The sequence below is a fragment of the Phyllostomus discolor genome, chromosome 7 (assembly GCF_004126475.2).
Source record: "Phyllostomus discolor isolate MPI-MPIP mPhyDis1 chromosome 7, mPhyDis1.pri.v3, whole genome shotgun sequence".
In the NCBI taxonomy this organism is placed as follows: domain Eukaryota; kingdom Metazoa; phylum Chordata; class Mammalia; order Chiroptera; family Phyllostomidae; genus Phyllostomus; species Phyllostomus discolor.
In genome coordinates this window covers 5,199,753-5,212,718 of record NC_040909.2, presented here as the reverse complement: position 1 = coordinate 5,212,718, position 12,966 = coordinate 5,199,753, and the positions used below count along the sequence as shown (strand labels likewise).

Below are 12,966 nucleotides of genomic sequence, written 5' to 3'. Positions count from 1 at the left end.
TTCTGAGGACCCCCTAAGGTCGGAGCTTCGTGCAGGTTGTGTGGTCTGGGTTCCTAAGGGCGTGATGGAGGAGCATCTGCATCCCTTTCAAACACACAAAGGCCCCTTGGACAGTCTCGTGGAAACTGGCAGCAGCTTCTCTGGTCCTCCTGCCATACGGCCACACTGTCCGTAAGTGCCAGCACTGGGACCCATGACACATCACAGCCCTCCCCTTCCCACGAGGTCAGTGTGTGCCTGTGCAAATGTTCCTGCCTCAGCTTCCCAAGGACCTGTGCTTTCCACTGAATTACAGTATTTCAGGAGGAGAATCGTGGTTCTCTGCCTTCAGCACCCCAGCGAGCCAGGAGTCTCCATTCCGGTCGAGAAAGGGAGGCATGATGCCTCCAGGGTGGAGAGAAATCACCACACTGTGCAACAAGCTGCTCTCACTGGGGTCAAACACTTCAGCCCCTGCTCAGGTCCAGGGGGGCCTCTGTGCTTAGCCTTCTGACAGGGGACAGTTAAGGACATCTCCCCATCAGTCCCCCATGTTTTGCTCCCGTGAGCTCCCTGTCAAATGCAATTGCCTCAGCTTCCTAAGGACTGTTTCCCAGGTCCCAGGCCTAACCCTGGCCTTGCTGTGCTGCTCACTGCGTTAGTCCTGCTGGGGGCAAGTCCTCTGCCTTCAGCGCTCCGCTGAGAAAGGCTAAGTCGGGAACGCAGGTCACAGTATCGGGGATTCTGGATGCGTGGGGTCACTTGATAAAAATCTTGGTGAGCTCTGGCTGGGGTGGCTCAGGGGGCTGAGCACTGTCTGCGAACCAAAGGGTTGACAGTTGGATTCCCTGGGCACGTGCCTGGGTTGTGGGCCAGGTCCCCAGTGGGGGCCACGTGAGAGGCAACCACACATTGATGTTTCTCTTCCTCTTTCTCCCCTTCTCTCTCTAAAAATAAAATCTTAAAAAAAAAATCATCTCAGTCTGGGATGGGAGTAATGGACAGAAAACCGTACTTGAACAATGATAAATAAAATTAGAACAAAAAATCATCTTGGTGAGAAATGAAGGGAACTGGTAAAAACCATCCTGACCCTGACTGGCATGGCTCAGTAGATTCACTGCGGGCCTGCAAATTGAAAAGTCATTGGTTCAATTCCTGGTCAGGGCACATGCCTGGTTTGGGGCCAGGCCAAGTTGGAGGGCTGTGAGATATGGCTTGGTCTCACATATTGACGTTTCTCTCCCTTCCCCTCTTACAAAAAAAAAAAAAAAAACCTGCCAACTGCTGTGGCCTGGTGGGTTAAGCGCCGTGCCACAGACCAAGGTTGCCAGTTCGATTCCTAGGCAGAGGAAATGAAATGCCTTGATTGCAGGGCGTGGTCCCTGGTCGGGGTGCATATGAGACAACCAGTGTTTCTCTCTTGCACACTGATGTTTCTCTCCCTTTCTCCCTCCCTTCCTCTCTCTCTAAAAATACATAACATCTTTATAAAAATAAATTAAAAAAAAACACGCAAGACTGGTTGCCGTCTGGCAGAGACTTCCTGATTCTCCCGCCCCCACTTCCGGCAAGAGCGTTTGACTTGGAAGCCCACAAGGAAAATAACATTTTTGCCCTAATTCCCCTCAAAACAGTGCAGCTCTCACCCATATCTGTTTTACTCTTTTTGCACACACCCCCACCACATTAATGACCAAGTCTCTGCGGAAGCTGCATAATGAAAGATCTCACTGGGCCCATAACGAAACAGAGCTGGACAAGGCCCAGGGATCCAAAGAGGCCAGGGCCGGGTCAGGTTTCAACAAGGGACAGAGAGATGGCATCCAAGGCAAAGAAACAGTTAAGTGAAGCCCGGAGGGGCGGTCAGCTGCACAAGGACCACAAGGCACTCAGTGGCTGTGGCCCAGAAGTGGGAACTCAACAGGGCTCAAGGGACCGTGAAGGACAGGCCTGTCCGGGACCGCCACCTCATCAGGCTGGAGTGGTCAGGGCAAGCTGATGGCCCCAGTGGCCCCGCCCATCTTCTTCCCACCACCACCCAGGATCGTACTGGGGAGCCTGTTTGCAGAGGCCCGTGATTTATTTCCAAAGGTGAGCGGCAACACATAGGAAAATACACATGGCTTTCCAGTCTACATGTTTACAGAGAAAATAGAATCTGTCGTTGGCTTTCTCAGTGCCATTGCTCCATTTTGTGAGGCTCAAGGATGGGTGGCCCATCTCCAAGATTCTGCTCTCAAAGCAGCAGCTTGGCCAAGGACCCTGGGGGTGGGAGTGAGGGGTAGCAACCCCCCCAGGGGCAGGGGAAGCGCACGAGCAGCATTTACTGCAAAGCTAAGGCAAAAAAAACTTGAGCTGGCAAGAAACCCCCTCACCCCAAGGACACGGCTGGCTGAAGCCCAGGACACAGACCTGACGGGTGGGGACAGGGGCCCTGGCCCAGCCTGGAGCAGCAGCAGCAGCGGCAGCAGGACTCTGAGTGTGCGCGTGTATATGGGGAGTTGGGGGGCGGGGGGACATGCTGAACAGGCAGCCCGGGGAGATGGACTTCAGCTCACAAACTCCCTTTGCCCCAGCATTGTTCCCAGAGCGTGGTCCTCAATCCTGCACTTGGCCCCTCGAGTTGGCCCTACTTCAGGTGGGGGGCTCTGCTCAGGTCCCTTCCACCGCCACACCCCCTAACACTGTCAGTGCAAAACATTCTTAGGGCCAAGCCCCAAGTCCTCTGATCCCTGCCCAGGGGCGCAGGGAAGGGCGGCAAGGAAGGTGCTAGCTGGGGGCCTCGCCCAGCACCGGGAACTCCTTGCACATCTCTTGCACAATCATGTGGTCCATCTGGCACTGGGGTGAGGCGTCCTCCTCGGCCAGGATACGCCGCAGTGTGGCCTGCAGGTCGGGGAGCCGGTGGCGGTGCTGCAGATAGGGTGTGGAGCGGACCACGGCGTGCATCAGGGACAGGTACTCCATGCGCAGCTGCGGGAAGAGCGGGCAAGCTCGTGGACCCCAGGGAGGCACTGCTGCCAGAGAGGGACAGGCCCCGTGGCAGCCACCTGGACCCTGGGGCTGTGGACCCGCTCACACCAGTGAGGATCAGGGTCGCACGCCCGGCACCCATAGTGCATCTGGCACAGAACTGGCCTCCGACAGTTGTTGAGTAAGTGAGTGAGTGACTGGATCAGCCGAGACACAGACAGTCCCAGAACGTGGCTGGCCCAAGAAGTCCTGGCTCAGCGAAGAGGCAAGAAGCAGCGGCGAGCCCCTGCCGCCCCTCTGACACTGAGCCCCTGTGGTAACACTGTCTGAATTCAGGGGCCCTCCGCTTCTCACCGTGCCCTCACTCTGGAAGATCTCATTCACACTCGCAGCTCCAAATGTGACCCACACCCGTATCTCTGGCCTAGACTTCTGCGAGCTCCAGAAGAGAATCATCCAACTGCCACTGGTCGCCTCTTGCCTGTCTCAAAGGGACCTCAAACCCCTCCATCTGCCGTCCAACTCTCTGCTGTCCGTTCAGAAGCGCAGGCCAAGCCTGCAGGTCCCCTCTCCGAATCTGTGTCTCCCCACACCCCCCAAACCCCACCGGACCCCATCACCTTACAGCCTCCACATGCTCCGAATCCGTCTCCAGTTCCCAGCCCCCACTCACCCTCCCCACACCTCGGGTTAAAGAGCTCCACCAGCAGCTCCAATCTGACGCCCCAAGCTGCTCTATTCCCTCCCTGAGGCCCTCAGTGCACCGACCTGACCCAGCGTTTTCTCTCTCTGGGTCTGCCCCTCACCATCCCTCACTTCTCTCTCTACCTCAGCTGAGGCAGCGTCACCCTGCGAAGCCCACCACTGGTCAGACCCGGCGCCTGCCCGAGGCCTGAGCAGCAGGCAGCTGCAGAGCCAGGCGCGGGCCTCGACGTCCTTCCCGACCACCTTGCCGACCACAAACTTGGATAGACGCACATCGTCTGGACTGCCCCTTACTTTTCTTGGCTGTGCCACTGCTCACCGTCTCTGTTTTGCAAACCTAAACTGCTCAGCCAGCCGGCGGCCTTGGGCTCCAGGAAGGAAACCAGCCACCTCTCAGGAAGTCCTGTCCTCTCGAAGCACCGGCACCTCCCTGCCCCCGCCAGCAAGGAACTGTCAGGGGCCCTCCCCCAACACGGGCCTGGACCCTCCTGTGACCTTACCCACTTGCCTTCTGCAGCACCCCCGACCCTGCCCCGCAATACATCATGACGCCAGTGCTCCACACTTACCGGATGGTTCCCTCTGGCTCCGAGACGTGCGCCGGGCTCTCCCAGCTTTAAGACGCCCTCCCAGGCCCCCGGTGCCACCTTCTCCCCTGCTCCCCTTCCCAGAAGCTCACGAGACGTCTCCACTGACTGCTCCCAAGCCCCCCACTCACGTTCTCTTCCCTCCACTCCACAGACACGGCCTGTCCACCACCGCTGACCTCTGTGTGGCAGATCTAGTGGCCAGTTCTCAACCCTTATCTTAACTCAGGCTCCTAACTGTGGAGACAGCTCACTCCCTCGTCCCCCAAACACATGGCTTTGGGCTCCTGTTCTCTTGGTTTTCCTCTGGGGCTTCTCCCTGCTCACCCCCCAGGGTCCCGCGCCGGGGCCTGGGCTTCCTTCCGACCTGTCCATCCTGTGACACGGGCACATGACCACAAGCTTCTTGCTCCATCTATGCACGGACACCGCCAAAGTGTCTTTGCAGTCCCGGCTGCCTCCCCGACCCCCTCTGCACCTGCCTGTCTAGCAGCCATCTTTTCTCAGTCTCGACACATCAGAACATAACTGCGTCCCCGCAGCCGATGTCCCCGGGTCAAAGTTCCTTCCCGCCTCAGTTATCAGCGCCTCCTCCATTGCCTGCTCTTCAACACGAGAGAGTGCGGCAGCAAGCCCGGCCTGGCCGACTCTCAACACCCAGCCCTGCCCTCTTCTCCCTCCGCCAGCTCTCCCCACCCGCTGGTGCCACCCGACAGTGGCGGCCGCTTCCTCTCGGCCCTTCCGTGGGTGTCCATCATCAGATGAGGGGCCACTGATCCCAAACGTGGGCCTGTGCACCCCCCTCCATGGAGAAAGCCCTCGCAGCCTCCACATTCCACTCCCACTCCGCACCCCCCACGGCTCCCTCCACTCCAGCTTCCCCCGACAGACCGCCCCCACGTGGCCCCGTGGCTGGCTCCTCCGGGGCCAGGCACACCAGCCGGGTGCCGGAGCTTCCCTGGCGCCAGGAGCAGCCCCATCCCTTGTCTCCGTTCAGTGTCACGTCCCCCCACTTTGTGTCGGGCGCTACACACTACTGCCCCCGCGGCAGCCCCTCCGGGCACCTTGTCTCCGGGCGACAGGTCCGCGATGTGGCGCACGGTGATGTCGATGAGCGCCATCATGTCCGTGTGGTAGAAGATGGAGGCCGTGGCGGGGCTGGCGAACACGTCCTGCAGGAACTTGAGGACCGAGTGCGGCGGCGGCGGCTCGTGTTTGAAGATGCGCACGGGGTCATCTAGGGGGCGGGGGAGGGGACGTCAGGGCGGTCCTCGTGGGGGGCCCAGGCGCCCCCGGGAGTCATGGGATCGCGGAGTCACGGGACTCCTGGGCCCTCACCCCCTCTGTTCAGGAGCAAGAGCAGCTTCTCGGAGAAGACCTTGACGTTGGTGTGCTTGCTCAGGGCGGCCATGATGACGTTCTGGTCGGGGGCTGAGGGGGGACACGGGTGTGGGTGAGCGCGCGGGCTGTGAGCCCGGAGAGCCCCCCCCCCACCGGGGGCGGCCGGCTACCTCCCGGCCGGGCCCCACCCCACCCCCCCACCTGGCAGGTGCAGGTTGAGCGCCAGGAGCAGGTTCATGCAGAGATCCGGCAGCTGCTCCGTGGTGTCCGAGGGCAGCCCGTCCTCCACGATGCTCAGCAGGAACAGGGCGAAGGGGGTGCCCAGGTGCTCTGCGAGAGGGGCAAACGGAAGTCCGCAGCCCTGGCCTCCGCTCCACACCCCCAGCCTCCCTGGGCTTCTGTGAGCCCCAGAGACACCCGCCAGTGGGCCCCAGCCTCTCAGGCCCCAGGTCCTGGCTCCAGCTGGCTCTGGGGTCCCTACACTGAGCTGGTCAGTGACCTGCCTTCTTACCATAGTGCGCGCAGGGCACTGCCTCCCCCATGGAGAAGACCATAGCCAGGATGAGGGCCGAGTAACAGAGTTTCTGGTGGTCTGGGGGGGCGAGACAGACAGTCAGAGTCCCCACAGATGGCAGGAACCGCCCCCACCCCCCCGTGGCAAGGAGCTCCCCTCGCCTCACCCTGCGTGTCTGTCTGCATGTCCCGCGCCAGCTCCACCGGCAGCACAGACGACACGAGCGTGGAGATGATGGCCGCGTCCAAGCTGCACATGGCCCCGAAGCACTTGAGCAGCAGCAGCCGCAGTGACACCCGGTGCTCCTGGCACGGGACCCTGGGTGCTTAGTGCCTGGGGCCCCACCTCCACCCGGGTCCCTCCGGGCCCCGCCCCTCTGTCTCCCACACACCATTTGGTAGTAGGCCACCAAGGCCAGGACAGACTCGAACTCGTTTCTCTTGCACATTTTCTTGCAAACTTCAGGGTCTGCATCAGTCTGTGAGGAGGAGGAGGGAGTGCGACAGAGTCACTCAGTGTGAGCCGTGCTGCCACACGTGAGCAAGCTGAGTACAGGGAGGGAGACGCCTGAGCGCTGGAGAACGGCGCGGGGTGGGGTGGCCGCTCTGCACACGGGGAAGAGCTGCGGGCCCCCCGCCCCTCACCAGGATGTGCAGCAGCTCCTCCAGGTAGCAGCGGATGACACCCTCGTCCTCGTACAGGGCCCAGCTGCGCTGCTGGGCATCGTCCTTCCGCCGAGCCAGGTCTGCAAAGATCACCTCCAGCCGCTGCTGGTCGTGGCAGACCTGCCCCGAGGGCAGGGCAGTGCTCAGGTCCTGGGGGGAAAGGGTTGGGTGTGGCTCGGCAGGCTCTCCCCCATCCCCAGGAAGCCCCCACCCTGGAGCCCCTCCTAGACCCTGAGGTCCCTGTGAGCCAGGCTCAGGGTCAGGCCAGGGATCCGGCCTCACCTCCCAGAGCTGCCCCGGGTCAGTGTCCTAGCACCTGGGAGGGGACCAGGCTGGGGTTATCGTCCCTCCTCACCACGGCTCCCCCTCGGGTGTCCACCAACACCTGTTCCCACGGGCCATCCCTCAACACCAAGGCTCCCACAAACACCAGCCCAGTGCTTCATCGTCCTCCAGGTAACGCCACTGCTCCCCCACCCCCACCCCCTGTCTGCACAACCTCCTGGGACAGGCTTCTGCCTGAAGCGCGTGTTTCCCAGCAGCTTGCCTCTCGTCTCAGATCTGGATAAACCTCCTCCACGAGGAGGGCCGTGGCCTCTGTCACTGCTCAAATGAGACTGAGACCCCGAGCTCCAGTTCTGCTCAAAAGGGCACCAGGCCTGCCATCGACCCACCTCCCACGTTCCCCTTGAACCCTGTCAGCCAAGCAGTGCCAGCCATGCCCAGCACAGGCAAGCCATCCACCCACTGCTCCTTGACCCCAAACCCGAGCTGCAGGAACCATGGAGCCCCGGGAGGCCCCACTATGCAGGCTGGGCTCGCTGCCCTCCCATCCCGCTCCCTAACCGGGCCCCACCCTATGATACCCACACACCTCACTCATGTCTGAGCCAGCACTTAGGCCTCCGTCAGAGTTCTTGAAGCACCCCCCCCCTCCAATGCCAAGGTCAGCAAGGCACTGCCCTCACTCATGCCCTATGTCCATCCCTTCCCTGAAGCCAGAGAGAACTCTTGGCCACCGAATCTGGTCTCACCTGCCCTGTGTCTCACCTCCTCCCACACCACCTGCATGCTCACTCCCAGCGTTCCAGCCACAATGGCCTTGGCCCACTGCTTCCCGTGAGCCCGGCTCGGTGCTGCCTCAGGGCCTCTGTCCAGGCTGAGCCCCTGCCTAGAATGCTCCCCCTCCCTGTCTGCTCAAGGGATCAGCTCAAATGCCCCCAGCACCCAGCACGCTGGTGGTGGCCCAGGGCTACAGCTCAATATGCATCTGTCAAGGAAAGGCTGGGCATAAGTGCCAGGGTGGAAAAGGGGTGGGGACAGCCCTTGGCCCCGCTGCCCACCCTCACCTTGCCCTCTACCAGTGAGAGGAGGACCTGCTCCATGACGGGCGAGATGGCTGGCACAGAGGCCTGGATGTGACCCACCACGACGCCAATGGCCACACGGCACAGCTCGTGGCTCAGGCCGGTGTTTCTCCGCACGAGCTCCATCAGCTCTGCCCCGATGGTCCTGGGCACGGCCGTCTCAGCGGCTGCCTTCTCCTCCGTGGTCTCCAGGCTCAGCGCACCCAAGGCCTCCAGCTCATCAGGGGCTGAGGGGGTGTCAGCCGCCACGTCCTCCGTAGGGGGTTCAGGGGCTGGCACCCTGGAGGGAGGGGGCTGAGGCTGGGACACAGTGGTGTGCGTACTGCGGCGGGGCACAGGCGGGGGCGTGGGGGAGCCGCTGGGGCCCGGCTCAGACGAGCTGGAGCCAGTATAGAGCGTGTCGAGGGAGGTGCTGCTGACTGAGGAGCCGCCGGACATGGAGCTGCCCCCGGAGGGCGTGGTGTTGCGGCCGCCTGTGGGCAGAGAGTGGATGCTCTGCTGGGGCAGCCTCCAGGGGCCCTACCCCTCCGAGCCCAGCCTCTGTCCCTGGCTCGGGGCCCGGTTCCTCTGCCAGACCCTCCCCACTGAGCCCACGGCCCCCAACTGCTGCAATATGTGCTTCGTTTTCCCCCTAAGCCTGGAGCCCCCAACTCCCTGACACAGCTGAGCAAGCCCCCACAGTTCCCCCAGCCCTGCCTCTCACCGCTCCCCGAGGCCACCAGGGCCTCGCGATCCCGGCGCTTCACAGGCGGAGGGGGTGTGGCCGGTGCTGCTCGGCGCGGCTGCGGAGGGATCTGGGAGGGTGCAAGTGAGGTCAGGGAGGGCAGGCTGACATCTGGGCTCCTGGCATGGGCAGGGCTACGGCTCTGGGCAGCCACTGCTGCCCCGACTGGACCCTTCGGGCCTCTGGACGAGGGCCGGAGGCCCGCCCACCTCCCTTCCCCGGGCTGTCCTCACCATGTACCTGGTAGAGGCTTCTGTCTGCCCCAAGATACTCAGAGCTGGGCAGGCTGTGCTGCCGCTCGAACCCAGCACGACACACCCCGTTGGGCTGCCTCCCGGCAGCAGAATCCAGATAATGGTCACTTGTGGACGGGGTTATAGCTGCAGGGCTGGAGGCAGAGGGGCCCCTGCGCGACAAAGTCTCTTTCCGGTGGTGGATCAGCTTCCTAAGGGACCGGGAGATCACTGCAGCTGTCACCCCATAACTCCCAGAGCCATCGCATGCTCCCGTGGGATGCACGGGTCCCCCACCTCCCCTATGTTCCTCCCCACTCTGCACTACCCCCAGCCCGGCCCCCAGTGCCTCCCCAGCACCCACGGAAGGATCCCACCCACCGTGCTCCCTGGGAGGCACCCTCCGCCACCCCCACTCACTGGAGGACTCTACCCCCCACTCACTGGAGGACTCCACGCTGCTCCAGGCTGTACTTGCCACCGTCCCGCATGGCTGCATTGTGCACGGCCTCGATGGCCCGGTCAATGGCTTGGAGGACATCCTGCTCTAGGCCCTGGGTGGGGGAGCAGGGGCGGGCAGTTAGAACCGGGGCAGACAGGGGACCCCAACAGCGGAGGCCTGGAAGGCTGGGTGTGAGAACAGACAGCTGGGCTAGAATACGACACGGGACTCTCCAACTGCGTCCCTCACAGAGCCGAGGCCTGGCCCGTGGGGGCCCCGCTCGGGATTTTAGCCCACAGGGAGGCTCTCCGCTAAGAAGTCTCTGGAAACCAGGAGTCCGGAGCAAACACACAGACCAGGGACCCCTGGCCTGGGGCCAGGAGCACACACCTGCTCTGTCCCCAGGCTTGACTGTCCCCGAGCTCAGGCTGAGATGCCACGCAGGGAGCCTGCCAAGTCTGGAGCCCTTCGCAAGTCACCCTGGACCCTGCTGATGGCTCACACAACCAAGGTCACATTCCAGAACAGCCGTGACCTCACAGAGCCTTCTGCAGGTCCTGGCAACGGACCATGGGCAGAAGGGGTCTCCTCTCCCTACCCCTGCTCCCAGCCCTCATCCCCCAGAGCTGGTCCAGGAATCTTCTAGACCCACCCGGGAAAGCAGCAGTTGTGTTTGTGGCAAAGGATGAGACATGGGAACCTGTCCCAGATTCTGTTTTGTTATCCCCCAGCTACTCAGGGGCCCAGGCTACCCAGCCTGCCCGGCGTGGAGCAGGGAGCAGGGGGTGGCAGCAGTGGGACCAGCTACCTCCACCCCTTCCCTGTCCCTGACACACACGATCCATCAGGCTACACAGGAGCCTCAGAACTCAGGGGATGTCGTCACTACAGAGAGGGTTTGAAAGCTTCCGTAGTGGGGACAGACAGATGGATGCAGGGGTCAGCAAAGCCCTGCAGGTAACACGGGGCACACCGGAGTGCAAGGAGACAGGAGCCAGAAGCCAGAAATGGGAACGGAAAGAGAGAGGCGTGCACACACACACACACACACACACACAGAGGAAGAAAGACACAGAGGTAGAGAGAGGAGGGGGGTGGGGAGAGTCAGGCAAAGGGAGAAAACGCAGAAAGAAATTGAGAGCCTGAGACAGAGACGGAGAGTCGGAGGCAGACAGACACACACGCAGGTAGTCAGAATGAGCGCGTTAGGGAGTCCGGGGCAGGGAGATCTGCAGAGAGAAACCAAGACACGGAGCGGAGGGTAGCCCCTCTGCCCTCCCCGAAGGCCCAGCCCTGCCGGCCCTGGCCAGGGGAGAGGCCTCACAGGCCCAGGTGTGCAAGAAGCAGCCTTTCCTCAGGGGCCTCCAACAGCCCCCCCGCCCCAGAGAGCCTGGGCCTCACATGCTCGCTCCAGACCCGGCACCCCTGACGTCTGCCACTCCCCACTGTCACTCCAGGCACCAGGCCGGGGGTCCCCTGCCCAGGGCCCATTCCTCTGGGAAGACCAGAGGACACCTCCAAATTTACCCTGTCATTTCTGTCCTTAACTGGGCTGGGACGGGATGTTTCCTGGTCTAGGGACTAGGGCGGCCGTGGGGGTGTTGGGCACTGGCCGGGCCTGGAGGCTCCGGGCCTTCTTTTCTTGTGGTCAGAAGTGACCAGCTGGTGACACTGCATCCAGGCCCCAACAGCAGGACTATTCTTGGGGAGACAGGAACTCGGGCTGCCGCCTCCACTGGAAGGACACGGGGGCACAGCCAGACCAAGGGAAGCCATGGGGAGGTCTCACTTCCTCGCAATGGGGACGGTCTCCACTCCAGACTGGGGACAAGGAGGGACGGAACTCCCTCACTTTCAAAGCATAGGAAGTCTGAAAAGCCAGGACCTGCGACTCGGGGGGAGGGGGAAGAGTAGGGCCAAGGAGTTCCAGTTGAGCGCCTTGGTTCGAAGTGGGTGGGTGGTCTTAGGAAGAGCTTAGGGAGTAGCTGAGTACAGGGCAGGGGAAGACACTGAAGTCTCAGGGCTTTGGGAGTCATCTGGGGGCCGGGGGTGCCTGTGGCTCCAGGGTCCAAGTTGGGGGGCGGTGAGGACAGGGAGGATGGTTGTGGAAAGTGTCCAGGGTGGCCGGGTCTCCGCGGCGGAAGCAGTGGCTCCAACTGGGGGTCTGAGGGTGGGAGGCAAGAGTGTGGGATCCTTGGGATCCAGGAAAGGGACCGATAAGGGATCTGGGGAACTGGTCAGGATTCGGTGGGGCTGGAGTCCAAGGCTGACTCTTGGATTCTACTCAGATGAGGGTTCAGATATGGGATCCCAGTGGGTCTGGGATCTCAAGGAGTCTCAGTTCCAGAGTCAGGTTTTTGGTAGGTCTGAAGTCCTTAGAGTTGGCTGTCAAGGGCCAGGTGCAATGTGGGGGTGCGAGCTCTTGGGGTCCTAGTCCTGGTGGGCTTGGAAAGAAACGGGGCCATCCGCAGACCAGGGGAAGCCATGGGTCAGGCTCTCGAACTCCTTCCCGAGCCCAGCACTCCGGGGTTGGTAGTGCGAGCAGGTAACAGGGCTCAACCTAAGGGCCGCGGAGGGCCGGCTGGGACGGGGCACACTCACCTGCAGGCGGCGCAGGTAGGCGGGGGGCACGTAGCCCGTCTCGCCACTGCGCGCCCGCGCCGCCAGCCACCAGTGCGCGCTGCTGCGCTCCAGCACCAGGAAGGTCTCGCCCGCGGCGAACGCCAGCGCGTTAGGCTCCGCCGAGCGGAAGGCGTACAGCGCGCGGTACATGGGGCCGAGCCGGGCCGCGCTGGGGCAGGGTAGGCGGCGGGGGCTGTGCAACCGGGACCCAGGCCGCGAGCGCCGCACCCGCCCCACCCCGTGACACAAAACGCGTGTGCGCGCACGCCCGCTCGCCGCAGCCCCGCCCCCGAGTGTGTCGGCCCACGCACGCAAGCGCAGAGGCCCCTGGCGGCCCCAAACGCCGGGGAGTTCCCCGCCTCTTCGGTCCCGGACGGTCGGGCTGCAGGTCCCTGCCCCAACCTCCCGACCCAGACCCCTCCCGGAGCCCCAGCGTTGTCCGCCCAGCCCTCCAGTCCTTTACCCGGCTCAAGCCCGAGGGCTTAGGCACCTCCCGAAGGAGCGCTCCGCCCGCAGCCCAACGGCAGAGCCTGTGTCCTTGGCGTCCCCGCCACCCTGGGGTGGGTAGTGAGTCCTGACGTAACAGTAAGGACGGCGACCCCGTGTTGATTGTCCCTTTGTTGTTTCACGCTGACCCGACACTTCGAAGTTCCAGCGGGGCCCGCGTCCCCTCGGTGTATTTTAGGCCTTAGGACCCCTCTTAAAGTGGCAGCTCCGGCAGCAGACCGCGCCAGTGGTGGGCAATGGGGAAGCAAGAGTGAGGAAGGGGTCTTGAAAACAGAAGCCAGGTCGGGGCATTCCCGTCCAAAGC

The 12,966-nt window shown here is 62.6% G+C and overlaps 1 protein-coding gene across 2 annotated transcripts; it reads right to left on the bottom strand.

Moving 5' to 3' along the window:
• Window positions 1-2,043: 2,043 nt before the first annotated feature.
• NCKIPSD (NCK interacting protein with SH3 domain) lies at window positions 2,044-12,410 on the bottom strand. Of its 2 annotated transcripts, none has more exons than XM_028518893.2 (13): window positions 12,135-12,410; window positions 9,536-9,645; window positions 9,099-9,303; window positions 8,838-8,928; window positions 8,117-8,607; window positions 6,747-6,917; window positions 6,494-6,580; window positions 6,269-6,407; window positions 6,100-6,180; window positions 5,790-5,918; window positions 5,586-5,678; window positions 5,312-5,484; window positions 2,044-2,955 (listed from the first exon to the last, which is right to left on the bottom strand). In XM_028518893.2, exons 1-13 carry the CDS (start codon window positions 12,303-12,305, stop codon window positions 2,752-2,754), a joined length of 2,145 nt encoding a protein of 714 aa, XP_028374694.1. In that variant the 5' UTR covers window positions 12,306-12,410; the 3' UTR covers window positions 2,044-2,751. The 2 variants fall into 2 exon arrangements, with proteins under 2 accessions (XP_028374694.1, XP_035886255.1); XM_036030362.1 differs by lacking the exon at window positions 12,135-12,410 and adding an exon at window positions 10,186-10,558.
• Window positions 12,411-12,966: the final 556 nt, after the last annotated feature.